General features: G+C 40.6%; 1 protein-coding gene across 1 annotated transcript in view; it reads left to right on the top strand.

The window, feature by feature from the left end:
• Positions 1-15,773, top strand: part of TP53BP2 (tumor protein p53 binding protein 2) — a 47,725-nt gene extending 31,952 nt beyond the window's left edge. The window contains exons 9-18 of the mRNA XM_061475386.1: positions 260-497; positions 2,172-2,300; positions 2,757-2,893; positions 3,597-4,086; positions 4,396-5,177; positions 6,888-7,025; positions 7,616-7,749; positions 8,741-8,907; positions 11,505-11,704; positions 14,986-15,773. Of these exons, the coding sequence (XP_061331370.1) occupies positions 260-497; positions 2,172-2,300; positions 2,757-2,893; positions 3,597-4,086; positions 4,396-5,177; positions 6,888-7,025; positions 7,616-7,749; positions 8,741-8,907; positions 11,505-11,704; positions 14,986-15,027 (2,457 nt within the window). The 3' untranslated portion in view covers positions 15,028-15,773. The remainder of the gene's footprint in view (positions 1-259; positions 498-2,171; positions 2,301-2,756; positions 2,894-3,596; positions 4,087-4,395; positions 5,178-6,887; positions 7,026-7,615; positions 7,750-8,740; positions 8,908-11,504; positions 11,705-14,985) is intronic.
• Positions 15,774-15,820: the final 47 nt, after the last annotated feature.

The following is a 15,820-nucleotide window of genomic DNA, read 5'->3' as shown; positions in this document are numbered from 1 at the left end:
TGTATTATTAAAGTGCTTTTCATGGTATGTTGGTGTTAACCTACTTACTCGTGATAGACAAGAACTCTGTGCTGTTGTGGATTTTCTTTTAGGTACTTTTTTTTTTTCTATTACTACTTCAGGTTTATATCTCTTAAGCCCTTTTCATTATTGGGTATAATGTTTTATCCTTTTTGACTTCTGTTTCGAACTGTGATGGATGGATACTGCAGCATAACAGTCTTTAAATTGTTTTCTTTGCCCCACTCCCTCCACCAAGGTTTCTTCAGATGGGAATTTACCACAGCCAGCAGCTTCTGCTCCAAGTCGAGTGGCAGCAGTAGGTCCTTATATCCAGTCCTCTACTATGCCACGTATTGCTTCCAGACCTGAACTTCTGGTGAAACCAGCGTTTTCTGATGGGACACAAGCTTTGCAGGTACCTGATGGTCCACTGAAAACACAGACTCTGCCCAACATGAGAGCTGGGAGCAGTTCACAAGCTAAAGCTCCTGCAGGTAATAGCTTACAATTAATACTTTTTCCCAGAGATGTTTTGTTTTCTTATCTAAGAGCTGTGTCTCTTTGCTTTATAATGAAGTGTTATTTACAATGTCAGTCTTACGTTCACTGGTGCAGGAAAATTGCAAGTAGTATTTTGTAAGCACTGACGTTATACAATTCAATGTGTTACTTTCAGTGAGTGATTTGAGTTGTTATACAGCATAGAATGTAGAAGGGTCTTCCTGTAAACTATAGTTATCCATTTATTTATTTTAAAAGACTCCTAAAAGCTATACAAGATTGTTTGAGTTTTTAGAGGCACTTTCAGGATATACATGGTAGCAACCATGGTGCCTGTACTTAAAAACTGGCAAAGGCCAGTTTCCTGATCGTGCATTGTGGAAATGACACATACCAAGGATTAATAATTACAAGAAATATTATGAAGGAGACAGTTGATTGCAGCACAGAAACAGCAGTAAACCTGCTGACATGTTGATGGCATAGGAATACAGAGAGGCGTAAGTCTAACATCTGACTTGAAGCTTGGCCTCTCCTGCTCAGGGTTTCAGTGGAGATTTGCCTCTCTCTGTGGCTTTCTCTTGCAAGAAAGTGAGAGTAGAAGTCTGGAGAACCTGGAGAGCTGCAAGTGTCTGTTCTGTGCTATCTTGGAACAAGACTCACTTTTAAGATAGGCGAGAAGACAAACTTCATCTTCCTGAATAGAAAATATGGAGACTGAGCTTGTAGAATAATTTTGTTTTTTTTTTTATCTTTCTTCCTTCATCTCCAGTTCTGGCAGATATTATTGAAGTAGCCATGGCACAAAACCAGTCCAAGTGTTTCCTGCTGTACTGGAGAATAAAGAACAGTTTCGTTTTATCTGCTTTGCAGATCCTAAAACTGCTGGAATTTTAGCTCTGGTCCATACAAAATTTGAATGGTTGCTATAGGAATGTGTGGTGGTGTCATATTTAACTGAAACATCACTCCTTATTTTTTAGCACTTGGGCAAAACAGCCGGTCTTCTAGAGAGACAATATCTGATGCTGCCAGAATGAAACTTTTCTCCTACTGCTTATCACTATTGTTTGAATTTAATATCACATACTGTACTAGATAATTTAGAATTCAGTAGAAGTTGCTGAAATATTTAAACTAATAGCAAGTTGCAAGCATTTTCTTAGCTGTTTTTGAAGTAGACTGGATGTCTACTCCACGGAATTAAAGACCAGCTTTAATGCGGTGTACATGGAACATGCAGATGACTTTTCTGCTTTTTTGGATATCACTAGCAGGATCTATTTATTCTTTAAAGCATCATGCTTTTGATTCTCATCCCTTCTTACCATCCTGTTACTTTTAACTTACTGTAAATATCCAAGGAGAGCTTCTTACTAACTGGAAAGAAGGCAGTTTAAAGCACTTTGTCTGAATGCTGTAGGTGCAGCTGTGTGCTAGGACAAATAGTTTTGATGCTGCTTTGATAGTTGTTTCTGAGCTTGGTTTTGCATTCCCTTTTTAAAACAAGCAAATGAGAGAATCTAAAGTGATAGGATTTATAGCAGTTAACCTGTAAATGATACTTGTACACTGTTTAAACCTGAGTCTTAGAAAAATCCCCTACCTGTAAATAAGTCAAGAAAACCCCTGTTTTAGCTCAATCTGTTCTACTTGTTCTCTCCTAGGTTCTGTGGTCCCCAGTGCAAAATCTGCCCCGTCTGCCACTGACTGGAGTAGTTCAAATGCAGACAATCATATCAGTCCAGGATCAGCCTTGACTTCAGGAAAAGGAGTTGTGACTAATGAAGGACAAGGTACGTTCTTACGTGCTTGGCATAATGTTAATATGCGGAGGATCTAGTTAATGAAACCTGTCTCTTCTAAATGCTTCATTAAATATATAGAATTTGTATGAGAACAAACAAAAGATAAATCAAAGAATATTGACCTATAAGCTTTAGTGTGGTGTTGCAGGGATTTAAGAAAATGCCAACCAAACAAAAAACACCCAAGCAAAAAAACAACCCCCCAAAACCAATAAAAAACCCCCACAAAGAAAAGACCTCCAATAAACCCCACCTCGTTTTGGGTAGTGAAGTAGATCCTAATGCCTTCATACATGTTCTGTTGCAAGGCACAGCATTTGGCAGGCTTTTGGGTCCCTTTGCACAGGGGTAGGATGCATACGCTGTCTTGAATATTGCATGGAACAGGACTCTTCTTCCTGCAGTTGTCCCTTTTGAAAGTCTTCCCCTCTCTCTTAACAACAGCTGAAGGAGAAACTTTTTTACGAGACAAAGAGAAGAAAGTGCGTCCGTTCTCCATGTTTGACTCTGTGGACCAGTCTGCTGGGATGGGCACGCTGAGAAAGAACCAGAGCAGTGAAGATCTCCTGCGAGAGGCACAGGTATGCAGGAAACTCCTGAACTACCTTATTCCATCTGATGAGGATTACTACACCACTTTTCCATTGTTGCTGTTGGAAACCTCTTTGAAGAGGACCTAGGTCATCTTTTAAGGGGTGACTTTTCTAAGGAAATAGATGTATTTTAGGCTTTTAATAGCAAGTGGTAACTCAAAATCATTCCCCACAGTCACTGTGATGCTATAGGGTTTTCTCCCAAAGACTATCCGTACAAAGCATTTGCATTCTAAATTTTTTTTAGAATCATTTACACATTCGTTTCAGTGTTTAATGTAGCAGTGTCCTTCAGATGTTTGATTGCAAGACTTCCCACCTAAATCTAGGCATGGGCACAATTTGGTCACGTAGGGGTGAAGTGGCGTAGAATACCTGGGGGTGGATGGCAAGTGCTTTGCTGGAAAACAAGCTTCTTGCCTGCAGGTGATACTAGGTGCTTCTGCTAGCTCTAGAGAAATTACTGTGCCCTGTTGTAATTTGATGTTCTAAACATAGTTGCTACAGAAGGAATGGGTTCAAAGTATAGAAAACTATGATGATAAAATGTTTCATCATGTTGTAAATATTGGGCAGCAACAGTAGAAATGTTTGATACTGTGTCATCCTTTAAGTCTCTTTAGACCTTCCGGACGCAACTTCTAAAACATGTTTTGCTGTTTAACCTTAATTAATACTTTTTGTCTTTCAGACAGCCAATAAAAATATAACAAAGGTACCACCACCTGTCCCCACTAAACCAAAACAGATAAACTTGCCTTACTTTGGTCAAACCAGTCACCTGCAACCTTCTGATACTAAGCTGGATGGAAACCTGCAGAAGCTGCCTTTGGCTGTTGTAACTATGGGGAACAAACCAAAAACAGTGGCACAGCAGCCTTCCCATCCTTCTCAGCAGATACAGCAAAGAATTTCTGTGCCACCTGCAGGCTCTTCCTCTAGCCAGGACCAAATTCTTCCCTCCTCCAAACAGGAGAGTCCTCCAGCAGCAGCTGTGAGACCTTTTACACCTCAGCCATCCAAAGAGAGCTCACTCCCACCATTTCGAAAGCCTCAAACTGTGGCTGCAAGCTCAATTTACAGCATGTATACACAACAGCAGACTCCTGGGAAGAACTTCCAGCAAGCAGTGCAGAGTGCTTTGACAAGGGCACAGACCAGAGGACCACACTTCCCAAGTGGTAAGCATGTGGTTTTCTACCTCTTTTCTCAGATAGGTGTACTTTGCACCTGGTCTGTGGGTATAAAGCTGTTCTTCAGTGGAATTAGGTAGGTTAGTGCAGCTGTAAGACTGTTAGGTAGAATATCTGTCTGGCATTTACAAGATAATTTAATGGTAATCCTGGTTATCAGATCAATTCTGTGTGGCTGATTGTGTTATTCTGCTTCTTTGCCCTACATAGGTGAATGAGGTTGTGTGTTGGTTTTAGGTTGGTTGATCAGATATTCACACTTATTCTTTCCCCACCTCTCCCTGAACTACTTTGCAGTGTATGGCAAGCCTGTGATGGCTGGAGCTGGTGTACAGAATCAGCTGCCACAGACAGAGAACATTTACTCAAACCTCCAAGGCAAGCCAGGCAGTCCAGAGCCTGAGATGGAAACAGCTGCTTCTGCTCATGAAAACCATGAAACCGAGCGCATCCCCCGTCCCCTCAGCCCGACCAAATTGCTGCCTTTCTTATCCAATCCGTATCGCAACCAGAGTGATGCTGACCTGGAAGCACTACGGAAGAAGCTGTCCAATGCACCCAGACCACTGAAGAAACGTAGCTCCATTACTGAGCCAGAAGGACCTAATGGCCCCAATATTCAGAAGCTCTTGTATCAGAGGACCACTCTGGCTGCAATGGAGACTATCTCAGCACCATCACATCCCTCCAAACAGACGGCATCAGCTGCCAGTCCTGAAAGCCCAGCGGAAATCCCAAATCCTTACCTAAGTGCAGAATCGGAAAAAGAACCAGCTGCTTCTATGCCAGAGCCAACCATTGCTGAGGAAACAGAAAACACACCGGCAGATCAGAGTGAAGCTGCTGTTCCCTCCACAGCTCTGGACACTCTACCTGAGGGAGCATCAGATGGTGATGAACTCGTGCAGCCGAAAACAGAAGAACCAAGCCTAGAAGCTTCACTGCCACTGGAGGTGTACATGGAAGAGTATCCTCCATACCCACCACCACCCTATCCATCTGGGGAACCGGAGAGTTTGGGAGATGACTCGCTCAGTATGAGGCCTCCTGAAGTTACTGGACAGTTTTCCTTGCCTCCTGTAAGTATTAGCTAGCCTACAACTTAGATGCCATGTTAGTAAGTCATCTCGATGTCATAAATCCTGCCCCTTGTATTGCAGAGCTTTGACAAACAGCCTAGAAGTCTCTCTATGGGTGTCTGTTTTTTTTTGTGTGTTGCAGAGTGAATGACAGTAATGAAAAGTCTCTTGTTGTCTCTAGAATTAATAATATGATGAAAAGTTTCAAACGGAACTTTGTACACAAATAATAAAACTCTTCTGGGCTTTAAAGAACATTCCTTAGAGAAGTCTGCCTAGTACATCCAGACTGGACTTTCTTCTTAGGAGAAATTAAAGTATGGTGGGTTTTTTTTTTTGAGGCACGGATGCAGATTTCAGAAGCATTTCCCTCTACAAGATAGAAACTAATTTATCTTAATCCTGGATTGCATTTGTTTATGTGAAGGTTCCTTACTTGAAAAGGAGAAGAGGATTAATTTCTGCTCTAAAAACTGATTTGTAGACATCATCTGACTTGCACTTCTACTGAAATGTGGTCTGAATTTTGCTTTGGTTCGTATGGTGTTATCTTACTGTCGTAGAACAGAAATGCTCACTGCTTTCAGTTCCTCAAAGAATTTCTTTGAAAACCCATCATGAATAGAATTTTAATGACTTGATACATGAAAGTGTTTTTTCCTCCATCACTTCAGTGCAGAGGAGTTAAAAAGCTTTAAATGTGTATTAAATAGTTATTGCATGTTAGTTTTCATGCTTTAAAGACTTTGACCTTGCTCTCTTTTACAAGGAAACTTGAGTAGTAGGATTTCTTAAATTCTAAGAACTCTCTTTGGTTGGTTCTGTAACAATTCTCAGTTCTGTGATGATGGAGAAGAAACTAGCCCAACTTCTTGATTTAAATGCTTGGGTTGTGCTGAGAGGCTTTTTCTTTAAGAAGCCCATACTTTTCATATTATGTATAAATCAACAGGCAAAAGAGTATTTTCTGGGAGTCTCTTCTTACGTATCTTATCTTTACGTGTTTGCTCTTGCAAAACATGAGTCATGTCTATTCATTTTCTCCTGGACATCTGTCAGAAATTTACATACCCGTATGAATAGTGTTTATTGCTGCTGCACAGCCAGCTGGGGAGAGCGCTGAGCTAATGCGTGCATATTCTCTGACGGAAAGAGTACAAACTCAGCTATAGAAATAACTTGCTTTCCAGTACCACTGGGAGCATCTGAAGTGTTTCTACACTTGGCTCTATATTTTTTTCTGAAACCATTTTCCATAACTGTTTGTTTCTGCTAACCTCTGCTAAATTTAGGAGAATGCTAGGAACTTAACATGGGTGCTTAAAAAGTGTAGTGTACTTCATGGAGTGTACGACTTGGTTTGTGTAACACCTTTGAGAGAGCAGATGCTAAAATGGTTTTAATAAGAAAGGCATTTTTTCCTGATCTTCAGGGATTTGGGAGTTTTATTATTTTGTTGATGTGTTTGATCAGGGTAACTTCTGTATTTGGGTTGAATAGCGACCTTGTCCAGAGATAGGCAGAGATTTCTTCAGAACATGCCTAACCTATAGTATTTATGTGTCAGGGAGTTGGTTGAAAGCGGTCTAAATTTCATATTAGACACTGCCTTAATTGGCCATTTTTGCTGTCATTCCCAAATAAGAAATTCTGTATTCTTGTTCTTCTCGGGGGAAAAAAATGCCTGTAACTCATGTTACCTTTTCATAGGGGAAGAGGACAAACTTGCGTAAAACCGGCTCTGAGAGAATTGGGCATGGAATGAGAGTGAAATTCAATCCCCTCGCGTTGCTTCTGGATTCATCTTTGGAGGGAGAGTTTGACCTCGTGCAGAGAATAATTTACGAGGTACAAATGTGAACTTGTAACTTGTGAAGCAGTCCTGCTTCAAACTGGGAAATTGGAGCTTTTCTGCAGTGGGGAAGCTAAAATAATAGTGCACAACCTAGATCTGCCCTTGAGGAGATAAGCCCTAACAGGACATCGCTACTTGGAAGCTGATTTTAAAAGTGTGTCAAATCGCCACTCGGTATTTAGCATTGATACTATAAATGTGCAGAACAACTCTTTCTTTATGTTTTATGTGGTGTTTTATCCCCTATCTATGTTACCAAATAATTGGATAACCAAAATCAACATGGATTTTGCTTATCATTAAATAGACAAATATCAGAAACTTGTTACAAGTACTAAGTTATCCAGACGCTATGTCTCTAAACTACTTTAGGTTCTCACTGTTAAAAGGAGATTGCAAGCTTATATGTGCGTCTTCTTGTGAGTTTAGTTACTGCTGTAGTTTTCTGCCTGTTTCTCATGTCCTTCATAAAAATAAGGCTCAAAATCAAAATGAGATTAAGAGAACTCATTTTTCTGTGTGAAGAGATTTTTACTGTAAAAAGTTTCACCAGAATGTGAATGGTCCTTTTCTGGCTCAATAGGTTGAAGATCCCAGCATGCCCAACGACGAAGGGATTACTGCCCTGCACAACGCTGTGTGTGCTGGGCACACAGAAATTGTGAAGTTCCTGGTACAGTTTGGTGTGAATGTGAATGCTGCAGATAGTGATGGATGGTAAGGCTTTCTGTAAGCGGTACTTTCTGCACCAGAGAGCTATGGCTTGGGGACTGCTGCAGGTCCTCACTTTGCTTCTATAGAGCTGGCAATGACTTTTCCACAGTAGAGTAGCAGCAGTTCTCTGTGGGACATCATATGTGAGTGCACAGAGGAGAAAATAGCCAAATTATCCTAATATTCCTTATATGAAAAAACTCTCTTTGAGGTCCAGTAGTGTGGACACAGTTGTCAGGAAGTTGCTTTGTTTCTTCAAGGTATTGGAAGACAGCTTATGCATAACGAGCCATTTGCTGAAATTCCCAGTGTCCTCTCTCTGAGAGCCTATAGCTTTACCTACGCTCTGGGCAGTATCTAGCCCTGCAAGTTCTCCTCAGTTCTTTGTTCAATACTCTGATAACTTGAAAACAAACCAGGAAACCAAAACCTGCAAACCAGGCTTGCAGCTGATAATGGGTTACATACCCTTCTTAGAGGTAGCTAGGGAGCTTATTTACAAGGGGCTGGGAGCTGTGATTTTACTATTATTTCTGCCTATAACAAAAGTGTCTAAGGCCCAAGACTGAATAAAGATGCATGTGTCCCTTACCTTCAGTAGTTATCTGAATTACCTGCACTTGTCATCAAGTTAAGTCTTGAAGTAATTGTAAGCAACATGATGTCAGGAAGATTTTGAATATTGATTTATTTTTTATTATTATTTTTAATGCCTTCATGTTCTTAAAGTGTTGATGGGTTATAAAAAGGTAGCATAACTAGAGATCCATATGGAAATCTAGCTTTAGGGCTCAAGCAGCTCTTGGTAGCTCCTGTTATCTGTGAAAAGCAATTAGTCTTGACATCCTGGGTTAAGTGCTTCTGGTGGGAGGTCTTCAGCGATGTAGTACTGATTGCTGGAGGTCATGCATGAAAGTGGTTTGCTCCCAGGAGTCTATACTGCTCATAGCAGTGCTTGCAAGTAAAGCATCCTCTTTTTCTTCTTGGCTTGCAGGACCCCATTACACTGTGCAGCATCTTGCAATAACGTGCAGGTGTGCAAGTTCCTGGTGGAGTCGGGGGCAGCTGTATTTGCAATGACCTACAGTGACATGCAGACGGCTGCAGACAAGTGTGAGGAAATGGAGGAAGGCTACACACAGTGCTCCCAGTTCTTGTATGGTAAGTGGTGACAGCAGAGTTCTGGAGTACGCTAGGGACTCGCTTGGCATTTTTAACTATGTTTTTGGGTGAGGAATGTAAGTCGCACATTCAGGTTGTGTGCCCATGCCTCAGGTTCCTCTGAGGAAGAGGTTTTAGCCAGCTTCTTGTCACAGGATGAGGTCCATCGAGACTAACTTGATAATATTCAACCTATAGAGAAAATCTGAACAGCAAAGTTTTCCCTGCATTAAAAACCTGAAGTGTGTGCATTGGCAGATACATTAGCATGAGGTGGTGATTAGGTGAATCTTGGCACGTAAGTACTTCTACATAAAATCAAAAGCTGTATGGATATCTCAGTAGGCAGCTCATGTCTGTTAGCTAGTGCCTTTAAATGAGGAATGTTTCCTACTGTGCACTTCAGAGCCAAGAAAGGTATTGCCAAGTTTCTACCTTTATGGAGCTTAGTAAGTGTTGAATTTGACTTCACTTTCTGGCCTTTTTCTTCTCTTGCATTTGAAAAGGAATACCGTATTACTTTTATTCAAATAGTAAGACTACAGAGAAACCATATTTTAATGGAGAGAATTAATTCCCCCTAGGGTGTGATGAGTATTAGTCAATGAGGTTTTAAATGACTTTTCTGTGTGTTTTGTATGTAGCTTTTGTCCCCTAGGCACCTACCAGCTGGACTGTCAAGTAATACCAATGCAATGCAGTGTAAAAAGCTGTAATACAGCCTTTCTGGTTTTGTGGAACATGGGACATCTGAGTTTCTGTAAGCTGCTCAGCCAGCATATTTCAAAGCAGTCTGTCCAGCTGTCCTCACTAAGCTTGAAAACTGTATCTCTTGCTGCCAAATACATAGTTTTCTTTATGAGGGAAAGAAGCCCATTTAACTAGCATCAAAATCTGGGTTAAGTAAAATTCTATTTAATTTTGTATATAGGCTCCAATGGTGGTCATCAACAGCAAATGCCTGAGGAAGATTGTAGGACTAGATTAAAAATAATACTTGTCCAATATATCTTACGGATTTTAACTTTGATAGGAGTTAAGAGATGGTATCTCTGTTTAACAGATCTTGAAAGATTTCTTCCAGGAATTTGCCTAATTCTTAAATTCAGGTAAACAGCCCACGGTCCCCTGTGGGAAGGAGTTCCGTGGCTTTGTTATATACAGCATGAAGAAACACATTCTTTTTGTGGGTTTTCTTTGGACCCACCATCTGGTGATCTCGCTTGATACTGTTTTTTGTTGGACTTGGGATTTTTGGTTTTTATGCTATAAGATGCTTTTCAGTGGGTTCTGAAAGGACTGTAAGGCTTTGGTTTATAGCCAGCTTTTCCAAATTGAAATCACTGAAACTAAGGTATCTCTTGATACAGGATGAAATTCAGCTATCAAATTTCTGTATTGTTCCATTAGGAATTAATCCCATTGCGAATACTGTTTCTGGTTGCCTAGTTAGAGTAACAAATTCATTCACTTGTTAAATCTTGTTTCTTGCTGCACATGTGGGTGCAGAGCACGGCTTTTGCCAAACTAATTATACCAAATGCAAAGCAAGGTAAGAGTTTCTCTGAGTAGAACTAAGCATGCAGTGGAAGTAATCTACTTCTACATGATGAGCTGGTATGTGCAAATAAAGAACTTGATTTGAGCAGATGCTTCCTCTAGCAGGTGTAGGTAAGAATCCTATACAATAGGTTGTTCTATTCTCTTACAATAGTTAAGAGATGAAAAGGGAAATGTAAAGTTTCACAATACTATGTGCAATGTACTCTTTGTTTGGTTTTTATACTGCCAGGAGCAGTAGGATTCAGTGTTTTGAAGTGGAATAATTACCTAAGAAGATTTGTATAATAGTTAATATGCCTTTTCTGGTTTCCTGCTTAGAAGCTGAGGAATGCATACAGAAAGAATAGTATTTTATCTTTGGCTACAGCTGTAAAATGAGCAAGTTCTAAATAACATCTGCAGGAGGGTGTACATATGTTCTCCAGAACACCTTGGTTGAGAAGCAGTTTAACAGAACTGTGTTTCGGAAGTAAGTGTTTAAAAAAGAATTAAAATAGGGCAGAAATTAAGAACTGCTGTGATAGCTGGTAGGGAGCAGACAAAACTTTCAGGTACAGGTCTGAGATGCAACTTGTTTGAAAGTTCTGAAATGAAGTGACACAGGTGCCAAATGACACCTCAAGCATCCAAATGAGAGTGATGGTCAACATAAGGAGGTATTGCTATCCCTTTTGACAGAAAGAGATTACTAATGAACTGAGTGTACAAAGAAGTGTTTCTTGCTCATCACTTTGTAGGAAGTGTGAACACTGGCACAAAAAACAACCTTTTATCAATTGATGTTCCTCTCCCCATTTACCTTGTATTTTTGAACATGTCTAAGGAAGTAATCTGTCTGCTGTGTGTAGAGGCCAACTTCACACTGCCACCATCAGCTTCCAGTGGGCTGATGGTAGCAAGGTGCTAAGTGTGATAGGAACCGAGTCTGGTTGTGTGGTTACTTCAGTAAGAGTCCAGCAGTCTTTCCAACTATTGACTTTTTTTCCCCCCTTTTTTTTCCTTATTTTAGCTGCTCTGTATTTTTAATGTTGCAGGGGTCCAGGAGAAAATGGGGATAATGAACAAAGGAGTAATTTATGGACTCTGGGATTATGAGGCTCAGAATGACGATGAGCTCTCAATGAAAGAAGGAGACTGCATGACAATCCTGCGCCGGGAAGATGAAGATGAAATTGAGTGGTGGTGGGCACGGCTGAATGACAAGGAAGGATATGTTCCCCGCAACCTACTAGGGGTGAGTCCTTGCTATTTACAGTTAAAAAACCCAGCCCACTATGTGGAATTTACACAGCACTATTATCATGCATTTAGGTTAGGTGCAATTTCAAAGTCAAGAGGAAGGAGTTGTTCTTCATTTGTTCATTTGGGGAGTTGAACATCTTGGCAGAGTGGGTTAACACCCTCTGTTAGGTACCTAACACCCATTATGTTAATGGGTGCATAACAGGAAAACATGTATCACCACCCTGTTATTGATAGCAGGTTCTAATACCAACCTTGTCTCACCATCTTGGAGAGAGAAAAAAAAAAGCAAGCTTTTATCTGAATATGACTTGTGTATAAGGTTTTATAGAATCATAGAATAGTTAGGGTTGGAAAGGACCTTAAAATCATCTAGTTCCAACCCCCTTGCCATGGGCAGGGACACCTCACACTAAACCATGTCACCCAAGGCTCTGTCCAACCTGGCCTTGAACACTGCCAGGGATGGAGCATTCACAGCCTCCCTGGGCAACCTATTCCAATGCCTCACCACTCTCACAGTAAAGAATTTTTTCCTTATATCCAATCTAAATTTCCCCTATTTTTTAACCTGTTACCCCTTGTCCTGTCACTAGTCCCTAGTGAGGAGTCCCTCTCCAGCATCCCTGGAGGCTGCTATGAGGTCTCCATGCAGCCTTCTCTTCTCCAGGCTGAACAGCCCCAACTTTCTCAGCCCGTCTTCACACAGGAGGTGCTCCAGTCCCCTGATCATCCTTGTGGCCCTCCTCTGGACTTCTTCCAACAGTTCCATGTCCTTTTTATGTTGAGGACACCAGAACTGCACACAATGCTCCAGGTGAGGTCTCACAAGAGCAGAGTAGAGGGGCAGGATCACCTCCTTCGACCTGCTGGTCACGCTCCTTTTGATGCAGCCCAGGATACGGTTGGCTCTCTGGGCTGCAAGCGCACACTGAAGGTGGCTCATGTTCATTTTCTCATCGACCAACACCCCCAAGTCCTTCTCTGCAGGGCTGCTCTGAATCTCTTCTTTGCTCAACCTGTAGCTGTGCCTGTTTTGTTGAGCATGTGAATAGAACTGGGTTTCCCCTCTTTCAGAAAGTGATACACTGGCACAAAGGGCCTTCAGAACTGAAACTTTTATGAAGAATGAGTCATGAGTCCTTCCCTGTCTGGGTGTATACAGGGCACCCTGTGGTCTGAGATGGTTTCACAAAGAGCTTTAAGACAAACATTGTAAAATTCTATGGTTATCTTTTTTCTAGTGTTGAAAAAACATTTCCAAATAAAGGCAGATCTTTGTTTTCTCCTATGCTCTTTAAGTAATATTTAACCATATATCAAAGGCCTTAAATGAACAGCCTCTCCTTTCCTCATCACCTTCTGTGCTACCTGTTTTATTATTTGTGTACAAATAATAGATACTTCCAGTTATGTCCCTGTATTTCTTCTTATGGCTGAGTTGCTATAAAACATGTAGCAGATGGACACATGTATAAAAATTTTCATTAAGCTTTTCTCTACATATCCGGTTGCCTTGCTGCTAGAAATGAGGTTCTGCCAATGCTAAAGATTAACCACTGTGACTTTTAGCTGATTGACATATGATGCTTGAAGAAGGCTGAGCCACCTTCCTCATGCAGATAGTCCTTACTCTTAAACTGGTTAAGTTTTGCAGAGCAACTCTACCTACTGCAAAATCAGTTTTCATTTCTGCATTGCTTTTTTCAGGTCAGGCCTACCCACAATATACTGTAAAATTCTCCCTAACTTGGTAATTCTGCACAGTTTTTTGTTCTCCAGACATAAACTTTTCTAGATCAAGAGCCGCGATGAGCCCTGCACAGTAAGGTCAGAAAGGTTAGAGATAGCAGATTCTTTTGTTTGTTTGCCTTTTATTTCCACTCCCCAAGGTTTGTGTGTTTCTTCTTCGTAAGCTCACTCAGCCTGAGCACAGGTAGGAGCATCTGTGCTTCTGTAATAAAAAGCTTCAAGTGGAGAACACAACTCATTCTTCTAAGCACAACCCACTCTTCTCTACTGAGCCATTCTGGTGCTGCTGCTGAAGTATTCTGTAGTTACTCTCAAAAGCAATTACTGGACTCCTAACATAGCAGCTGAAATCTAGGCTAAGATGTTCAGCACAGAGGAAAATGTTTGCTAGTTTAATATATTCTTATATTAAGCTGTATTTTTATTATAACTGATTTATCCTTTTGCAGTTAGGTGCACTGAATGAAGACAAGGATTAAATTGTCTGCATCAGTACTCTACCCTTCTTAGTGACTCACAAGCTCCCTAAGCTGTATGAGAGCTCTAGAACTGAACGCAAATAAGATAATGCTGTCAATATAATGACTTAATACCAAACAATCAGGTGTTATGCTGTTGTAGCTGACTGACTGACTTCATCTTTGCCACTGGTGAAATCATAGCAGGCTGAGACAAAGCTTGGGGATGAAGCTGGTTCTTTTCCTAATTGTTAACTGACTATTCAGAAGAAAGCATCTTTAAGGAGCATTGATGTTTAGAGCATGGAGGATTCATCTTTCCTGATTTTATGAAGTGTACCCTTTTGGTTTTAGATGCCAGTTTTTCAGAACAGTAGTTGATCCCAAAGCCCTTTGCAACTGGGAGCCAAAAGCTTCCCAAGCATCTTGGTACTGCTGCCTTGAACTGTGTCCCATCAGTTTGTCACCCTGTGGCCAAGGCAGTCTCTGTGCTGCTGCGTGCACAGCCAGAATGAGTAAATAGCACATAGCTCAAGGGTTGTAGGGTGGCATCTCCTGATTGATTGGTGAGTGACTAAACGAATTTAACTGGCCACCCACTATGCACCAAGTAAAGCACAGCTCCTACAGTGCCATGGTTGTTATGCAGGGAAGTGTTTCCAGCTTGCCCAAGGCTATAGATACATAAAGGCTGGTGGGCATTGAGATAGAGAAAGCAAAACAGGCTTTAATACCTCTTTCCATTTATAAAACAGGGAAAAATCCTGTAGTTCACTGACTTACAAAGCCACATGCGTTTCCTAGCGCACCCATCTGGTCAGAGCTGGAAGTACTGAGTTACGTGGTGGTCAGTACCTTCTTTTTGTACTGACAAGATTTAGTATTTTTTTTTTAAGCTTTCCTAAGAATGCTAGATTTGTATTTGTTACTGCTCTGGGAGTTACTTATAACCATGCTTTTTCTACTAGAGATTACAGTAGAATTGTAGCATCAGCCAGGTTTTTCTTTTAATTATTTCTTAATAGTAGTAAAATTGTAACTCTCATTTCTGTTTTACCCTCAGCTGTATCCAAGGATTAAACCTAGACAAAGAAGCTTGGCATGAACTAGTACAGAAGCCAGATTCTTGAAGTACTAATCATGGATGACTTATGAAAAAAAGTCATTTTGTGTTGGTTCCAATATCATGAGACTTATTTCAATGACAATGTAATTTGAAAGCTATGAAGCATGTGCTTTGAAAACAAATGAAGGATTGATGCATTAGCAAATGGATGAGGGCATTCTCCAAGATGAAATAATGCATACAAGCAAATGACATTCTGCTGCCTTTGGTCTAAGCAAGCCATTATGTTCAAGTACCCACTCTGATTTCCTCAAACGTGGCAGGAAAGAATTTCACATTTTTCTTCATTAACTACAAGGACCTTTTCAATTTACCATTGAAGGAATCATCATGAAATGGACAACTTGGCTTTGTCCAAATTTATCCTGCAGCTTTTCCAGATGGGAGAAATTAAAGCAAGTATGTGCACAGCACCCAAATGGTTATTGCTGGAAGCAGAATGTTAAAGCAGCTAAACCGAAGTGCGTCTGAACAGTGAGAGCCACATGACCAATCCATTAAGCAATAACTTCTAAAAATACTGTAGCATCTTAGGAATTCCATGTATTCAAAATATTATGTGCTGTAACAGACAATGTAGTTTTAGATTCCTCTTTTTACAGGGAGCCTCATGTATTTATTGTATTTTGTACCTTGAAAACTAAGTGTAGAAACTTTCTGTAGTCCTTGATAACTTGTTTTTACTTGACTGTGATACTATTAAACTTCTGTCTCCTTAAGCTTTAGCTCCAGGTACTCTAGTGTCAAGTTTTTATTAGACTATCTGAAACTG

The sequence above is a fragment of the Pezoporus flaviventris genome, unplaced genomic scaffold (assembly GCF_033815535.1).
Source record: "Pezoporus flaviventris isolate CSIRO_AGI_PZ_B2104156 unplaced genomic scaffold, CSIRO_AGI_Pfla_v1 ptg000083l, whole genome shotgun sequence".
NCBI classification, from domain to species: Eukaryota; Metazoa; Chordata; class Aves; order Psittaciformes; family Psittacidae; genus Pezoporus; species Pezoporus flaviventris.
Note: the sequence above shows the minus strand (reverse complement) of the source record. Positions and strands in the feature narration are given on the sequence as shown.